Source organism: Myotis lucifugus, unplaced genomic scaffold (genome assembly GCF_000147115.1).
Source record: "Myotis lucifugus unplaced genomic scaffold, Myoluc2.0 scaffold_803, whole genome shotgun sequence".
Taxonomy (NCBI): domain Eukaryota; kingdom Metazoa; phylum Chordata; class Mammalia; order Chiroptera; family Vespertilionidae; genus Myotis; species Myotis lucifugus.
In genome coordinates, this window is record NW_005871851.1 from 24,339 (window position 1) to 39,513 (window position 15,175).

Here is a 15,175-nt window from a genome sequence, read left to right on the forward strand (position 1 = left end):
TAGCATGTGATTCTTTATTTTTCTAGTTTTTCGTGCACTGAATACCACAGTGGGAGCATCACAAGCAGCATAACCCCAACGAGAAAAAGTTAGACACTTGAGCCTCGGGAGGTGAGACCCCAAACAGCAACTAGTCGCACAATGACTGGTCAAGCTAAGAATTTATTCGGCACATGAACGAAGGTCGTGAAGTGAAACCATCACAATGTGACACTAGATCTAGGTAATCACACACCTACAATCACATCTACCTTCTCGCAACCAGCGACCTGCAAGAATTCATCTACGTGAGTGAGAAACCCCCGCGCTGGCGGGGGGTGGGGGGGTGGGGGGGGGTTGGGTGGGGCCTCCCGCCATGGAACCTCCAATGCCCACGGCCGTGCCCGGCCACAGCCTCACCAGCTTCGCCCTCTTGTCACCCTTGCTTTGTATGTTGTTCAACTTTTTAAAACATTCTTCCTTCTTAGGATCCCCCAGCATTAACATGCGGATTTAGAAGATGAAGTTTCTCAGCTCTGCCCTGGAACGGGAGGCCAGGCTGAGTTCTGCCTAAACGTCACTGCCCTGACGCACCACCTCCTCCTCCTCTCAGCCCTGAGCACTGCTGAGCTCCCATCCCCCGAGAAGTCAGGTTCCTCCTCACTGCTAGGGGCGGAGGGAGCTCCCATTCCCCCGAGAAGTCAGGTTCCTCCTCACTGCTAGGGGCGGAGGGACTCTGGGCTCACGATTTAACGCTACAGGGCAGACAGGAGGGTCCCGGGCACAGAGGGACCTGGGCTCACGATTTAACGCTACAGGGCAGGCTGGAGGGTCCCGGGCCGGTGGCCGTGCTGGAAGCCGGTCTGAGACTGGAGAAGAGCGTCCAGGTCGGCGGAGGTCACGCCCCGCCCTCCAGGCCACACCGCAGCTCCTGAGGCGACTTTGGGGCTCTGGACCCACTTTGTTATCAGTTCTGAAGTCCTTTTATCATGTATTTTCCACATAAAGTTAAAAACTTTGATAAGCAGCCTGACTACTCAGGTGGTGTCGCTGCGCGAGTTCTCCATCTGCCCTCAGTCTCTGGGCTCCTCCGTGCCCGTCAATCCTTATCTTTTCCCCTAAAAGCGAACTGGGCTCGGGTTCATCTGACAGCGAGCTCCCCTCCAATACCTGGGAGCGGATGTTCTACGGCAGCGGCCCGAGGGGCTATTTTCTCTGACAAATGACAGCCTTTGCATGCAGGTAAGATACCCGACCCATCTTTATACTCAGATCGTCTCAAACATTTTTATGGGGTTTGTGCCAATGGAAGTTGTAACAACAGTGAGTCTGAAAGCTTCTATTACTAAGGCCACGAGGCAGACTGACCGGCAGCGGCCCCTCCTGTGGTGCGGAGTGTGTCCTTCCCCCACGGCCTCGCGTCACGGATGCGAATGGGAGGGAGCCCTCGCCCTACAACCCGGTCAGCTGTCACGCCTCGTGGCGCCATCCTGCGGGGGACCCCCTAAAGGATGCTTTCCCTCTCCTCCCCGAAGCCGGTGCTGTCCGCAGCGGCCACGGCCAGGAGCTCGGAGGACTCCTTGGAGAGCCGCGCGTAGCTCGCCCGCGGGCCCCGCTTGGGCGCCAGGCTCCTCAGGTTTTCGTTCTGCAGGGCCGTGGAGCTGGGGCTGGGCCGCAGGAGGACCGGGGCCGTGTCCCGGGGCCCCTCCCTCTCGTCCAGGCTCTGGTTGGCCCGGCCGGCCGGGGCGCTGTTGTTGTTGAGGGTCACGGTGCTGGGCGTGCGGTTGAGGTTGAAGGCCTTCGGGCAGGCGGGCCAGCCCTCCTCGGGGCTGCTGGCCATCAGGCTGCACTCGGACGGGCTCTGCTTGTCCTCGGAGCAGATGGACATGCGGGCGAGGCCGGGGTCCGGCAGGCCGCTCAGGCTGCGCGGCAGCCCCCGCCGGCCCGGGCCGTCCTCCTCCAGCTCGATGAGGTTGGCCTTCTCCAGCCGGGCGTCGCCCGCCTCGTTGTGCAGCGAGTGGTTGGGGGAGCTCTCGCTGGAGCGCACGCCCGAGTCGGACGAGTCCTTCTTGTCGAGCAGGGCGTCCGACAGGTACTCCTTGGCCTTGATGAAGGTGCGGATGGGCTCGGCGCTGCGCTCCGGGGACCGGGGCGCCCTCTCCGCCCGGGCCTCGGCCTTCCTGTCCTTGTCGTCACGGAGCAGGGGCGTGTGGTCGGACTCTTCCGGGCCAGACTCGTCCTCGTCGCTGGGCAGCTTCTGGTAGCGCAGGCCCCCGCCCTTGAGCTTCAGGTCCGTCGGGAAGAGGCTGGGCCTCTCTGAGGACTTCCTGCCCGGGAGGAGCTTGCTGGCGGACTGGTCGGACTTCTCGTCCTCTTCGGTGATGGGGTCCAGGGGGGAGGCGTCGTTGGTGGAGACCCCGGACGAGGAGTAATCGAGCACGTCGGCCCTCTTCAGCAGGAACGGCTTCCTCCCATCCTCCGGCTTCGGGTCGCCGTCCTTGTTCTTCTCCGGCTCCAGGGCGGAGTGGATGGAGCCCCCCGAGGAGCTGGGCCCCAGGTAGCATGTGCTGTGGGGGGAGGACCTGCCACTGACGGCCGTGGAGCCCGGCCCCCCTTCTAACTGCGACATCTGCGCAATGTACTCCCTATAGGCGTCTCGGTACTCGGCCTGCACCTTGTCCGTCAGCTTGGAGATCTCAATGCTGGAGTCCTGGGAGTTGAGGCTCGAGAGACTGGGGGTTCTGCGCGTCTGCGACTGTGAAGACAGAGACAATAACTAAGGATTCAGGTAAGCAAAACGGGGGCGGGGCAGCCCAGGCGTGACTCAGGGGTTGAGCGGCGACCTATGAACCAGGAGGTCAGGGTTCGATTCCCAGTCGGGACACATGGGGCGAGCAGGAGGCAGCTGATCCATGATTCTCTCTCTCCCTCCCCCTTCCTCTCTGAAATTAATAAAAAAATATATATTTTAAAAACCACAAAACTCTCCACCTTTAAAAAAGGGAGGGGCATAATAAACACCAGCTTAGGAAATACATGTGTACACTAAGAATTTTTAAAGTGCTCACTTTTAAAAAGAATTCTGCATGATAGTTTAACAAAAGCTGTGAACTATGGATAATTTTCCTGTTAATAGAAAACTTTATATAAATTTTAATAAAATTAGTTTAATATTTTAAAGTATAAATTAAAGGTTGTGTTAACAAATAATCTTAACACTTGTTTTCAAAACTTGAAATTTTTAACTTTTCTTTTGAAAAAGCCAACTTCATTGATAAAATGTAAAAATTCCCCTTTGAAAAGAGAAAGATTAAAGATATATCTCAAAAACAAAATACTCATATCTTCAATGTATGTTTAAAAAAACAAAACACCTTTCTCAACTTGTAAGATATAATGCTTCTGTCAAATTTCAATTCAGAGTAAGAAAATATACTCAAAACGCAAAAAAGAAAAGAAAAGAAAAAGAACAAAGCCGTTAAAGGGCCTAGAGCTTGGAGGCGGGAGAGGAGATAAACACGGAGCCACCACGGCAGGAGGGGGAGCCATGAGCCAACAGGCAGGTCTTGTAAACAGAGAAATAAAATATTTTTAGAAGATCGGCTCCCAGTGTGAAGGTTTATTTATTTGTCTATTCTATTTTTTTAAATCCTCACCCAAGAACATGCTTTCAATGATTTCAGAGAGAGAAAGGGAGAGGGAGAGAGAGAAACAGCAGTGATGAGGGAGAATCATGGATCGGCTGCCTCCTGCGCGCCCCCCACTGGGGACCGAGGCCACAACCCGGGCATGTGCCCGACCGGGGACTGAACCCACGACCTCTCGGTCCACAGGACGGCGCCCAACCAGCTGAGCCACACGGGCCAGGGCTCCAACGTAAGTGTTAGGGTTAGACTTGCTGTTGATCCCAGAGACGCTAGTAAACGAGGAGCAGAAAGAACAGACGGAGAAGAGGAGAGACGTGAAGAATCAAGGACGCAGGTGGAGCCTGAGCTCTCTGACCCGGAACCCCAGCAGCCAGTCCGGCGCCCTCACCAGCCCAGTTTCCTGTCTGCGCGGCTCTCACCGGTCCCAGCCCCCGAGCTTTCCCTGCGCTCCTCCCTGGGGTCGCGAGTGGCTTCCGAGTGACGACCTCATGCCCCCGCAGAGCCGATGAGCTGACATGGCCCTCCCTCCCGCCCCCTCGGTCACGTGAAGAACAGTGACCCTACCTGCCAGCTCAGGTTGCTGGGCCGCGGGGCGCCCTCGTCCAGGCCCAGCGTGTTCAGCTCCTCGAAGCTGAAGTTGAGGGTGTAGGGGGCCTGGCCCGAGAGCTCGGTGTGCGGCAGCTCGTGGGGGGGCCTCCGCGCCGCCTCCCCCTGGGGGGCGGGGCCGCTGTTGCTCTCGTTGAGGAGGCGGAGGTCCTCGGCGGCCACCTGGTGCTCCGCGCTCCTCATGTCCAGCACCTGCAAGGAGAGGGCCACTTAGAGCCACAGTCCACGTCCAGACCTTCACAGGGAAAGTATCACTCACGTCCGCACTGACAAGTCACAGGTTAGAAGCATCAGAAATTATTTTAAAAATAAAACAAAGTTATTCTACTGGAAACGAGAAGCACACGTCCTGCCAGTAAGTGGATTTCCAGGGAGCGTGTCCGTACCCGCTCACCCTTCACTTGAACACTGAGAGGAGGGAAGGTCAGGGTCCTATGTATGTGATGTGACTAGTTTAGTTTCCGGTTCACTGAAGAGCCAAACAAAAGGCAGCTGGGGCGTGCGGGAGCCGGGCTGGGCGCTGCTCCCGGAGAAAGCAGTTGTGATCAGGAACCACTGCAGGGGCGGGACGGGGGAGCCGGACCCCAGGGAGCGTGGGGCCCAGTCGAGCCTCAGGAGCAGGGGGGCCAGCGGGTGGGAAACGGCTGAGGGAGCAGCAAGGCCGGGGGCTCTGCTGAGCCTGCTGCACGGGGTCCTGGCCGAGGCAGGCGGGGCAGGCGGCCCGGGGGACGCTGGGAGTGAGGAGCGAATGGCCGAGGGCGATCAGACACTGAAGAGACATAAGGACTCTCGCTGTGAGGGGCCACAGGCCTGACCAGGACAGACCCGAGACCACGGCCTGAGGCTTCAGGCCTGACCAGAGGCAGGCCAAGGGGAAGCGGGAGCAGGAGGGGCCCCTCCCAGGTTCCCGGGAAAGGCCAGAGGCCACGCCACCGCGCTGTGTCTGCCTCAGGGAGCACACAGGCGGCCGACGGGCCAAACGCATTTTCCTGCTTTTTCAGAAGCCGCAGATGTATCGTCTAGTCGAGACCACACTCCCCGGCACTGGCTTGACGCCGTGCGGTGAATACCCAGTATCTTACTGTGCTTCTAAAGAGATGCCAGTCTCCGAAGTTCATGTTCATCTCCTTCTTCAGCTCGTCCATGTTGCACTGCGCCAGCACGCGCCCGTTGATGTTGGCCTGAGGACAAGGACGGAGGGAAGAGGGGTCACTGGGGGGGAAGTGCACTCACACCAGCACAGACAGGCCCGGGGACCGGGAGGCGTGGCCACCTGACTGCAGGGAGCGGGCGGCCGAACACCACGGCCGCGCGTCCTCACTCTCAAGGGAAACCCCCTCTTTGGGGACAGGCCAGGGGCCGGCCCCCCAGCTCTGTCCACACCACCTCCCGCCAGGAGCAGCCGCAAAGCTTGTCTCTCCTCCAACCCTGTCACATCCCAGCGTGCACAGCAGCTGCAGGAGGGACACGGCCGGTCAGTGCCGCCCGAGCTCTGTGCGAAGAAAGAGCCGCGAGGCCCCCTCACACCTTTCTCAGCCACAGCAGGCGGCTCAGACACAGCTCCAGCCGCCCCACGTGCGAAAGGATGGACCGTCCCGTCACAGGCAGGTCTGACGTCCCGCAGCCCTGACCCACGGGCGGAATTGGCGGGAGGCCCGCATCTGGAACTGACGCTGCCCGGTCTCCAAGTGGACCCGGCAGGGAAGGTGCATGGGGGCTGGGGCTGGGGCTGGGGCTGGGGCCGGGGCCCCGCCTCGGGAGGACGGCAGTTGGGGCAGGGACCAGCAGCTGCCGGGGGGCTTCGAGAGCCAGGCCTGCGGGTACGCGCTGAGCGGGGAGAAAGCCCGCCCGGGGGAGCATGTCAGCACTCGGGTCCCGAGCTGCCCCGCGCTGAGAGGACACCAGCCGGGCCCTGGCCGGGCCTGCCGCCGCTGCCACAGCCCGGACCAGCTGCGACCGGCACACAGGCTGGCCCTTCGCTGGGCGGAGGGGGGGCAGCGGCACCGCGTTGCTCAGTCCCTGCAGGACGGGCTCCTGAGCCGCACACCTGAGGCTGGCTGGGCCTCTGACTGCTTCTTGCAGTGGAAATGCCTCCGCAGCGGCTGCGGACGGAGCCCCGGGAACCGCAGTGCACGGACAAGCTGCGGGGAGAGGAGCCTCCTCCTGTGCCGGCCTGGCACACCCAGACCCGGGAGCTCTGTCCAACGGGACAGGACCCCAAGTCCCGCAGGACGTGGAAAATGCGAATTCGGGGGAACTGAGAGCATGGCTGCCTTTCTCATCTGTTAAGTCACAAATAAACATGCAGAAGGGACAGGTGGCATCACAGGCCTCCCAGGTTCCGGGCTGCATGAGAAGCAGGAGCTACTGTGCAGCCAAACGCGACCCTTTCGCCCCTGATCGGCCATTGAAAGCGACCCTGCCATGCAGCTCCCGCCAGGTCCGTGCCCCCCACCCCCGGGCGGGCAGGGGCCTCACCTTGCGGATGGTGGCGCAGTACTGCGGCAGCATGCTCGGCTCCAGCCCCTCGATCTGCTTCAGCCGCTCGCACACGGCGTCCACGGTCATGGCGCTCAGCGACCCTGCGCCGGGGGCGGGGCCCGGCCCCTGGAACAGCGCGGAGAACACGTGTGAACGGAAGGCCCATGAGGCTACACTGTGAAGCACCCGATGAAGTCAAGTGTTTTCAAGGCAGGACGAGCTGGGAGGCGTGTGGCTGTGGGCAGGACCCGCGGCCGCCCTTCCCCACGAGCAGCGTTTACAGCGCAGACACGCCTGCTCACACCCTAAGGGGAGCGTCCTGCGAACCAGCCCAGGCCCGCCCTGCAGAAGGCGGGCGCTAAGGGAACTCGGGGGCAGTGACTGAGCCCAGATACAACCCAGGGAAGCCCGGGGGTGGTTTCAGAGGCAGCCAGGGCCTCCCCGTCTCACAGACGAGCTCAGCAGTTTCAGATCCTGGCCGTCCCCGGGGTCTAGACTTCCCCTAAGAAGCTGTTCGATACCAGGTAGCTATAAGGCAGGTTCCTCTTTACACACGTGAAAGTAGACACAACCCATTAAAACCTGGTCTCCTTTCAAAGAAAAGTCAAAATAACAGTCATTCTGCAATTACTTAGAACATTTTCTGAATGTGCGACAGACTACAGAGGATCTGCCTGGGGTCGACTACACAGGAGCCTCCGTGTTACAGGCATGGGCGCTGAGGCCCGGAGTCACGGGATGAACAGCTAGCTCGTGGTAGATGGGACCAGAACCCCAGCATATCGGGTCTTACAACTTCGACCTTCCCTGCTCTAGTTCTGAAGCGTTTAAAGAAACGGTAAGCACCACAAAGAGAAGACAAACCCACCAGCATGGGGGTTAATGTTCCAAATGACCTGTCCTGCTTAGCCTTCGGCCTCCTCTTACAATGATGACACGGCCTCTCCTCGGAAGAGAGAAGCTGACACTTCCTCTGCCTCCTCCATCACGGCCAGGACAGAAGCAGATGTGCACAGCCCACTCCGCCTGCCAGTGTCCAGCCAGTGTGAGGCACTACCTGTAACCTCAGAGCACAACCTTATTCTGTTACGAACTGACGAATAAAGCTGCACACACAGCACCTCGCTGTTCCCTGTGCAGCTAGGGGACGAGACCACGTGGCGCGGAGTGGGGAGTGACTGCGAGCCAGGGCGTCTCCGCACGGTGACAGGCAGGAGGCAGGCCCGTAAACGTTTGGATACGGATGACCTGGAATACACTGCACCAAGCACATCTATTCAGAGTTTATTAAGTTTACATTGAAAATATGCCACACAGTATATAGCCTGAGGTTCAACTGCTTCAAAAATACTAACAGCAAAACACTACTGTTTGGGTCATTCGGTCTTCACTTCTCCAGACAGCCCTCAGCCGGAGGCACACAGCCGGCTCAGGGTGACGCCCACCTCCGAGGGGACTGAACGCCTCGGTAAGCTCATCGCCTGCTGCGGTTCCATTGGTGAGCAGCAGCATAGAAGCCCAGGTGCGTAACTTGATAGTAAGACATCGTCTACTCTCCGCGTGCTCGGCCCGCAGCCCGGGCCCCTCGCCACAGGCCCTGGACCCCTGCCTCTCTGTCTTCCCCAGCCCTCCCCTCTGGTGACCACCCTTCTCTCTGTGTCTGCTCGCTGCTTGTGTTGTTTGTATTTGTTGCTTGTTTGACATCCGCGTGAGTAAAACCATAGGTTCTTGTCTTTTTCCATCTAACACATTTCACTTCGCATGATACTCTCAAGATCCACAAAATGGATCAAAGACTAAACTATAAGACCTGAAACAATAAAACACATAGAAAAAACATAGGCACTAAACCTATGGACCTTGGTCTGAGAGAGGCTTTTGTGAACTTGACCCCAGAGGCAAGGGAAGTAAAAGGAAATAAATGAATGGGACTAGTTCAAACTAAAAAGCATCCGCACAGCAAAAAACAAAAAACATCAACAAAACAAAAAGCCAACCCACCAAGGGTAGGAGATATTCACAAACAACAAGTCCAATAAGGGCTAATGCCCAAACTACATCAAGAGCTCAGACAACTCAGTGACAACCGTGAAATCCGGCCACTGGCCAAGGACTAAATAGATACTTCTCCAAGGAAGACACACAGATGGCCAGCGGACACATGAAAACACCCGGACACCACTAGTCATGAGGGAAACGCACAGGAAAGCAGAGACCCCGCCACGTGTTAGAACGCTGCTGGCAGTAAGGGAGAAGAGGAAGGTGCTGGGAGGACGAGGAGCAAAGGACCCTCCCACTGCGGGGGGTGGGGGATGGGAGGGGGAACAGCACGGAGGCTCCTCAAAGAAGTAAGAGCAGAGCTGCCACCTGACCCAGCACCCCCTCTGGGCATCTACCTGAAACAGCTGAATACACTGATTTTTAAAGTTCTATGTGCCCCTCTGTTCACTGCAGCGTTAGAGACTTTCCTTTCTCTAGTGTGTTTTTTGCTTCTTTGGTGAAAATTAGTTGCCCTGTAACTCCCTCAAAGCTCTAGTCTGACGCAGTTATGTGTCAGCCGAGCGTTATCGGGAGCGAGGCAAGCTGTCAGTGAATGAAACGGTACAGCGCGCTTCGAGAATCGATGAGGAGGAGGCATCACTGCAGGTCTTTCCTATCAGGCTCACAGGTAATAACATTAGTTTGGTGCCCAATGAATCTCATAAAAGGAAGGAGGAAGAGAACAAACGTGATAAGGAAAAAGCAAACGCAATGACTTATCAGGTAAATAATAAGAAACTGACTCGGGCCGAAACCGGTTTGGCTCAGTGGATAGAGCGTCAGCCTGCGGACTGAAAGGTCCCAGGTTCGATTCCGGTCAAGGGCATGTACCTGGGTTGCGGGCACATCCCCAGTGGGAGGTGTGCAGGAGGCAGCTGATCGATGTTTCTCTCTCATCGATGTTTCTGACTCTCTATCTTTCTCCCTTTCTCTCTGTAAAAAATTAATAAAATGTATTTTAAAAAAAAGAAAAAGAAACTGACTCGGTTACTGGGACACAGAATGGCAACACTTAAAGTTTACCATGCGTTCTTACTTGAAAATCGCCTGTTATAAGTCAAGAACAGATAATTTCAGCACACATCACAATTTCTTTTTAAAAAACTTTCTAACACGAAAAACTGAATGCAAAGGATGTTAGTGTGTTTAAACTGTTACGTATCAATGTCAAGGTGCACACAAACTGAGGTTTCTCCAGGCCAAAGTCATGTTAACAGAACAGACTGCAATTGCCTTGATGAGCACGAGAGCGTCAGCGTGTAAGAGTTAGGGCCACACCGACACAGCCTGGGTGAAGGTGGGAGGCAGCGGAGAGCGGCTTAGCCGGGGGGGTGCGTGCAGGGGCTGCGAGCAGCTGGTTAGTAAGAGGCCCCCGCGGAGCGGCCGGGCGGGCGAGCGCACAGCCCAGCAGGGAGGCGCCAGGTCGCGTCTAGCGGGCTAAGGAGAAGGAAGATCTCACTGAAGGTGTCGGTACCTGTCTCTGCGTGTTAAACCCACAGTCACACGGCTTCGAGGAAGGAATGAAACAGAATGAAGGACACGAGTGTAAAGCAAAACATCGGATACAAGTATATACAATAAACACAGGCAGCACCCTGTCCTCCCCCCATCACTCTCACAACCCTCCTCCACGCAACACCAGCGAGGAGCCCCCACCCCCACCCCCACCCACACCCGCAGTTCCGTTTCATTAACACGGCCTGGCAGCTTTTAAATTGCACTCTCATTAGAATTTATATTCTATGAAAAGAAGAAGTCATTGGCCATACATTCAACAAAAAAACCAGGTAAATCTAATTTGTTATGAAAAGTCAATAATCCTACTACCTCCAAGTTTAAAGTTAATTGTTAAATATTCTGATTAAAAAATGCAATGATTTATTGCAGACCAATTTAACAAGATCTAAATACTTGGAATTCACATGATCACGTCATAAAATGAAATATTCTCTAGCTACACTATAGTTAATGTTCAAAACCATACTTTTCAAATTTGTGTTTTGTTTCATTAGGCATGAAGCACATATATGCACTAAAAAAATACCATTTAAAAAGAAAGGCCTTAATAGCCTCGCAGCTCAGGCAATCACCATCAGAGGGTGAAAACCCTGCAAACTATGATTAGCATGACTATTCTGGTGATGGAGAGGTTTTTGCTATGTTGTTGTTTTCTTAAAATATGTTTTTATTGATTTGAGAGAGAAACATCAGTGAGAGAGGAACATCAACTGGCTGCCTCCTGCACGCCCCCTACTGGGGATCGAGCCCACAGCCTGGGCATGTGCCCTGACCAGGAAACGAACCTGTGGCCTCTGGTGCACTGGATAATGCTCAACTCACTGAGCCACACTGGCCACGGCAATGATGGAGGTTTGAAAACTCTCATTCAAATCAGACACACTGCCATGAGCTATTTTTCTGTACCGATGAGGTTGATGGTCACAATAATCCAGAGCTGACAGCCCTGACTCCCAGGTGATGGCAGCAGGCGCAGCGAAGTCTCCCTCTCACGTCTTGTTTTTAGCTTAGCATCGACCTTATGATCAGGAGGCTCTTTACAAAGTGACTACGTGTATCTGTGGAGACTAGAAAAACTACCAAAAGCGGTGCTGAGGGAGTACGTTTACCACAAAGACCCAAACCGAAGAAAGCTATTGTTAGCTCCCCTGGCTGGAAAATGTCACTTCCTCTCGCACAGTGAGAAACAATAATTAGGTCAGAGTGACAGACGGGCTCAGCGCCGCATTTTAAGGACAAGATTTTAAAAACAGAGCAATGAACACCTGCCATGAGTGTGACTTTATTTTTACTTTAACTGCGCTCTAACATCTCCACATGTCACTACGACACCCTCCTGCTCCCTGACACTATCTCAGTCACGTCAGCCGAGGCGCTGCGCCCGCCTTACCCACGGCATCTGCGACTGTCCCGTCCAAGGCTGCGCCTGGCAACGAGAGACAACTTCATTGGGACATGATTCGCTCGACACGTCGCCAGGTCTAAGCCAGTGGTGGAAACAAAGCCGTCTACGGCTGAGGCCCGTCTTTTTCCTTTTCACCTGGGCACTGATTGGACTGTTCATGACCCTTTATGAACGAAGGGATGCACTGGCCGCTCCGGAGTTCCTCACGCCCACACTGTGCTGTCCCTCAAGCTGACCGGTTACCCCATGCCTCTCAACGAGGTGGAGGGGTGACCCCGAGGAAGCTGGCGGAGGTTGGCAGAGGGACTCGTGGCCCTGAGAGCCGCTCCCTGCGGCCTCCACCCCGGCTCAGAGCTGCTCCCTGCCCCGAGAGGGCCTGGCAGGGGCCCGGCCGCAGTGTACTCAATGCCGAAGCGAGGAGGAGGACAGGCAGGGTCTAGAAATGCTGTCAGCCTTCCCGTGGGCAAGGCTGCTCCGGGAGACCCAGCTGCCCGCAAAGCAGAGACCTGAGTAAAACCGACCACAGTCCTCGCACAGCAGCCCTGAGACCCCAACACGTGCCCGAGGAGCCCCGGGGGAGGCAGAGCCACGGGGGCCCGGGAGGCAGGTGTGCGTGGCCCAGACGAGGATGCTGAGCATCTGAGAGGCTGATGGTCTGTCCTGTGCTCCCCGGCAGGGCCTGTTCCATTACAGACCTGACCACGGCGGACAGGCCCAGAGCCGCAGGAGCAGCGAAGGCAGCTGGCATGGGGGTCGGGCTGCGTGGACTCCCCTCCCCCGGGCGCTCCCCGCCTGCACTGCTGGGGTGAGCCTCAGAGTCCCGGGTGGTCCTCGGACCGCGGGGCAGGACTGGCCGTGGGCACGAGTTCCGAGGACCCTCGAGAGGAAAGGGGGGTCCCGGGGGCCAGGCTCCTAGCTTTCCTGGTTTTATAAACTGGAGTCTGGTTTTTAATGAAGGCCTCAGGCCGAAAGGGCTTCTCTGCTTCCGCGGGGGGAGAAACGGGCCCTCCCAGCTGCGACCCGGGTGTCTTGGTCCAGGGTTACTTCCCGGCCGTCAGATCCGGCGGATGTTTGCTCTCCTATGAAAGTGGGGGAGCTAGCACGGAGGCCTGTACGTACACCCCACCGCTGGCCTGTCTGCAGTTCACCTGACAAGTCCGTGGTGGCCTCACAAGATACGCCCACGACCGTGACCCTGGCTGAGAACCACGGTCCTCCTGAGGGCCTGCTCGTCAGCTCATGAGCTCGTCGGGTGGCGGGTCGCCTCGTGGGCCCTCTGCTGCACAGGCTGTGGCTGGCTAGCTCCTGACCGTCTGCTCTCCTGGTGCCTGTTTTAAACTCATCGCTCTGTGTCTGTAATGACAATCTGTCAAAAACTGTGTGGCGCTCCTGACGCATCTGCCAGCAGCTCTCGTCACCCAGTCCTCCGCTTGAGGGACAGCTGAGCGAGCAGAGGGGCTCCATCAGAGGCACAGGGTCCCCCCAGGACCGGAAGCCCCGGGGCCACGAGGCTAAACCTCTCAGGTCCGCTGCGTCTGCACTGGCTCAGCGGTGCCGGCTGACAGTCCGCAGACGGCTGCCCCCCCCCCCCCCCCGCCCCATTTCCACCACTGCTTTCAGGTCGGCTTTGAACGAGTGTCTACTGCGACTAGGCTACAAAACACATTCTACAGCTACTGTCGTTGTTAATGTCTTAAAAGCAAAGCAGCTCGGTGAGTATCTGTTATTCACTAAGGGGTCACAAAGGGACCTTTCACGTGAGGAGAGCAGCAGACAGCGGGCACCACTGCACACAGGCCCCGCCGCCGGGACGCCCGGCCCTGTCCCGGGCTCCTTGCTGGACGAGCTCAGGAACTTCCCCGGAGCTCAGCGCACTCGCTGCCGCCTCCCCGGCCCTGTCCCGGGCTCCTTGCTGGACGAGCTCAGGAACTTCCCCGGAGCTCAGCGCACTCGCTGCCGCCTCCCCGGCCCTGAGGACCTGCAGGCACTGACCCGCCTCTGTGCCCATCGTCAGCTCGGGACAGCTGTGTCCGCAGGGCTGCACGGCCGCCGAAGGCCTCAGTGTCTGACTTCCATCGGGTCGGGGAGGGCTTTGCCCAGAGAACGGCCCTGCGTGCGTGGTCCTCGCACTGAAGGCCCTGGCGGAACTGACAGCCATTCCTGCAACGTGCAGTGACCACAAGCCACAGGCTCCTCCAGCACCAGGTGGAGATGATGGCTCCTGTGCCTGTCACTCCTGGGTAACTGAAGTCACGCAGACGCTTCAGCTAAATGTCAATGATTTTAAAAGAATCATCAACCCCTCAATGAAAACACCAAAGTGGTTCCCTTTCTCTCTCCCACTAACGTTAACTCAAAAGTAAAGTAAAAAGCTACTGTCTCCCCAAATGCATGTTTCAAGTTGAAACACTATGGATGAGCTCGGATGGTCCTTGATCCCAGTAAGCCCGGCGCTATGGACCGTTCAGGCAGCCTTAGGCTAACGGGATCTTCTCTACATGGCACACCGTCCTGTACATAAATCGAAGTGAAGGCAGAGTCTAAGGCTCATACAGTAAACGTGTTTTTATAAGTATGAGGCCTTGAATGATAAAGACACAAAGCGACTTCCAGTCGTTTGTTTGCCTGTGTTGGTTGGAGCTCTGTAATGGGGGGCGGGTACCCCAGGCTGAGCAGCTCTGTGGGCGTCTGGAAGCTGCTCTGACAAGTACCGGTTAAGAGCAGGGCTCCGCGTACACGAGGCTCCCACAGTGCGGACACCCAGGCGGGAGTGAGCCACAAAGACACGCCTGGCCTTCGCCCTCTCGCTCGGCGTGGCTTTCTGCAGCCTCGGGGGGATGTGGACTATTTTCAAAAATATTCTCCACATGGAGGCTCAAGAGAGCCAGCAGAGGGAACGGAGCTCCGCCCCGGAGGCCCTTCCTCCCACCGTCACTAACCCTCCTGGCTCGGCCAGGGGAGCGGGGACACGGCACAGCGGCTGCTCAGTCACTCCACGCGCACGGTCATTAGCAGCAGCTGCTGCCACACGCGGGAGCTGTTAGTGCCGCGGCCGAGCGAGGCGGTGCCACGCCACACACACGCATTACCCTCGGGGGGGCGGTGGGCGAGGGGAGCCCCTCCGCAGCGTCCTCCTTGATAACCTCCTGGCAACACAGAACAGAGCGTGAGGGGCAAACTGGGAGATGAACGAACGTGGCGTTAAAACCACAAAACACCGAGACCCGGGGGGACCCGATGTTTCCTTCAGCGACGACATTTCACGTTTACATACAAGGTCACGTCCTGCCTCTTTTGCCTCCCAGTTTATAACAATATACTCACAGGGACTTCCTTTTTAAATTATTTAAATTATTTAACAAACTTTATCATCAGGAACACCTAATACGTTAGCCATAAATATACTGCTTTGGATTAGATTCAAAAGTAACCACATTTGAATAATTTCCTTATCCTACTTAATTCCTGCATTAGCTTACCATGTTCTTTCCATATGTCA

At 56.7% G+C, this 15,175-nt stretch overlaps 1 protein-coding gene across 1 annotated transcript in view; it reads right to left on the reverse strand.

Moving 5' to 3' along the window:
• Nucleotides 1–15,175, reverse strand: part of KIDINS220 (kinase D interacting substrate 220) — a 50,710-nt gene continuing 35,535 nt past the window's right edge. The window contains exons 25-32 of the mRNA XM_023747162.1: nucleotides 14,766–14,822; nucleotides 11,662–11,697; nucleotides 10,228–10,260; nucleotides 6,711–6,839; nucleotides 5,315–5,413; nucleotides 4,191–4,424; nucleotides 715–2,734; nucleotides 1–661 (exon numbers count right to left, since the gene is read on the reverse strand). Of these exons, the coding sequence (XP_023602930.1) occupies nucleotides 1,484–2,734; nucleotides 4,191–4,424; nucleotides 5,315–5,413; nucleotides 6,711–6,839; nucleotides 10,228–10,260; nucleotides 11,662–11,697; nucleotides 14,766–14,822 (1,839 nt within the window). The 3' untranslated portion in view covers nucleotides 1–661; nucleotides 715–1,483. The remainder of the gene's footprint in view (nucleotides 662–714; nucleotides 2,735–4,190; nucleotides 4,425–5,314; nucleotides 5,414–6,710; nucleotides 6,840–10,227; nucleotides 10,261–11,661; nucleotides 11,698–14,765; nucleotides 14,823–15,175) is intronic.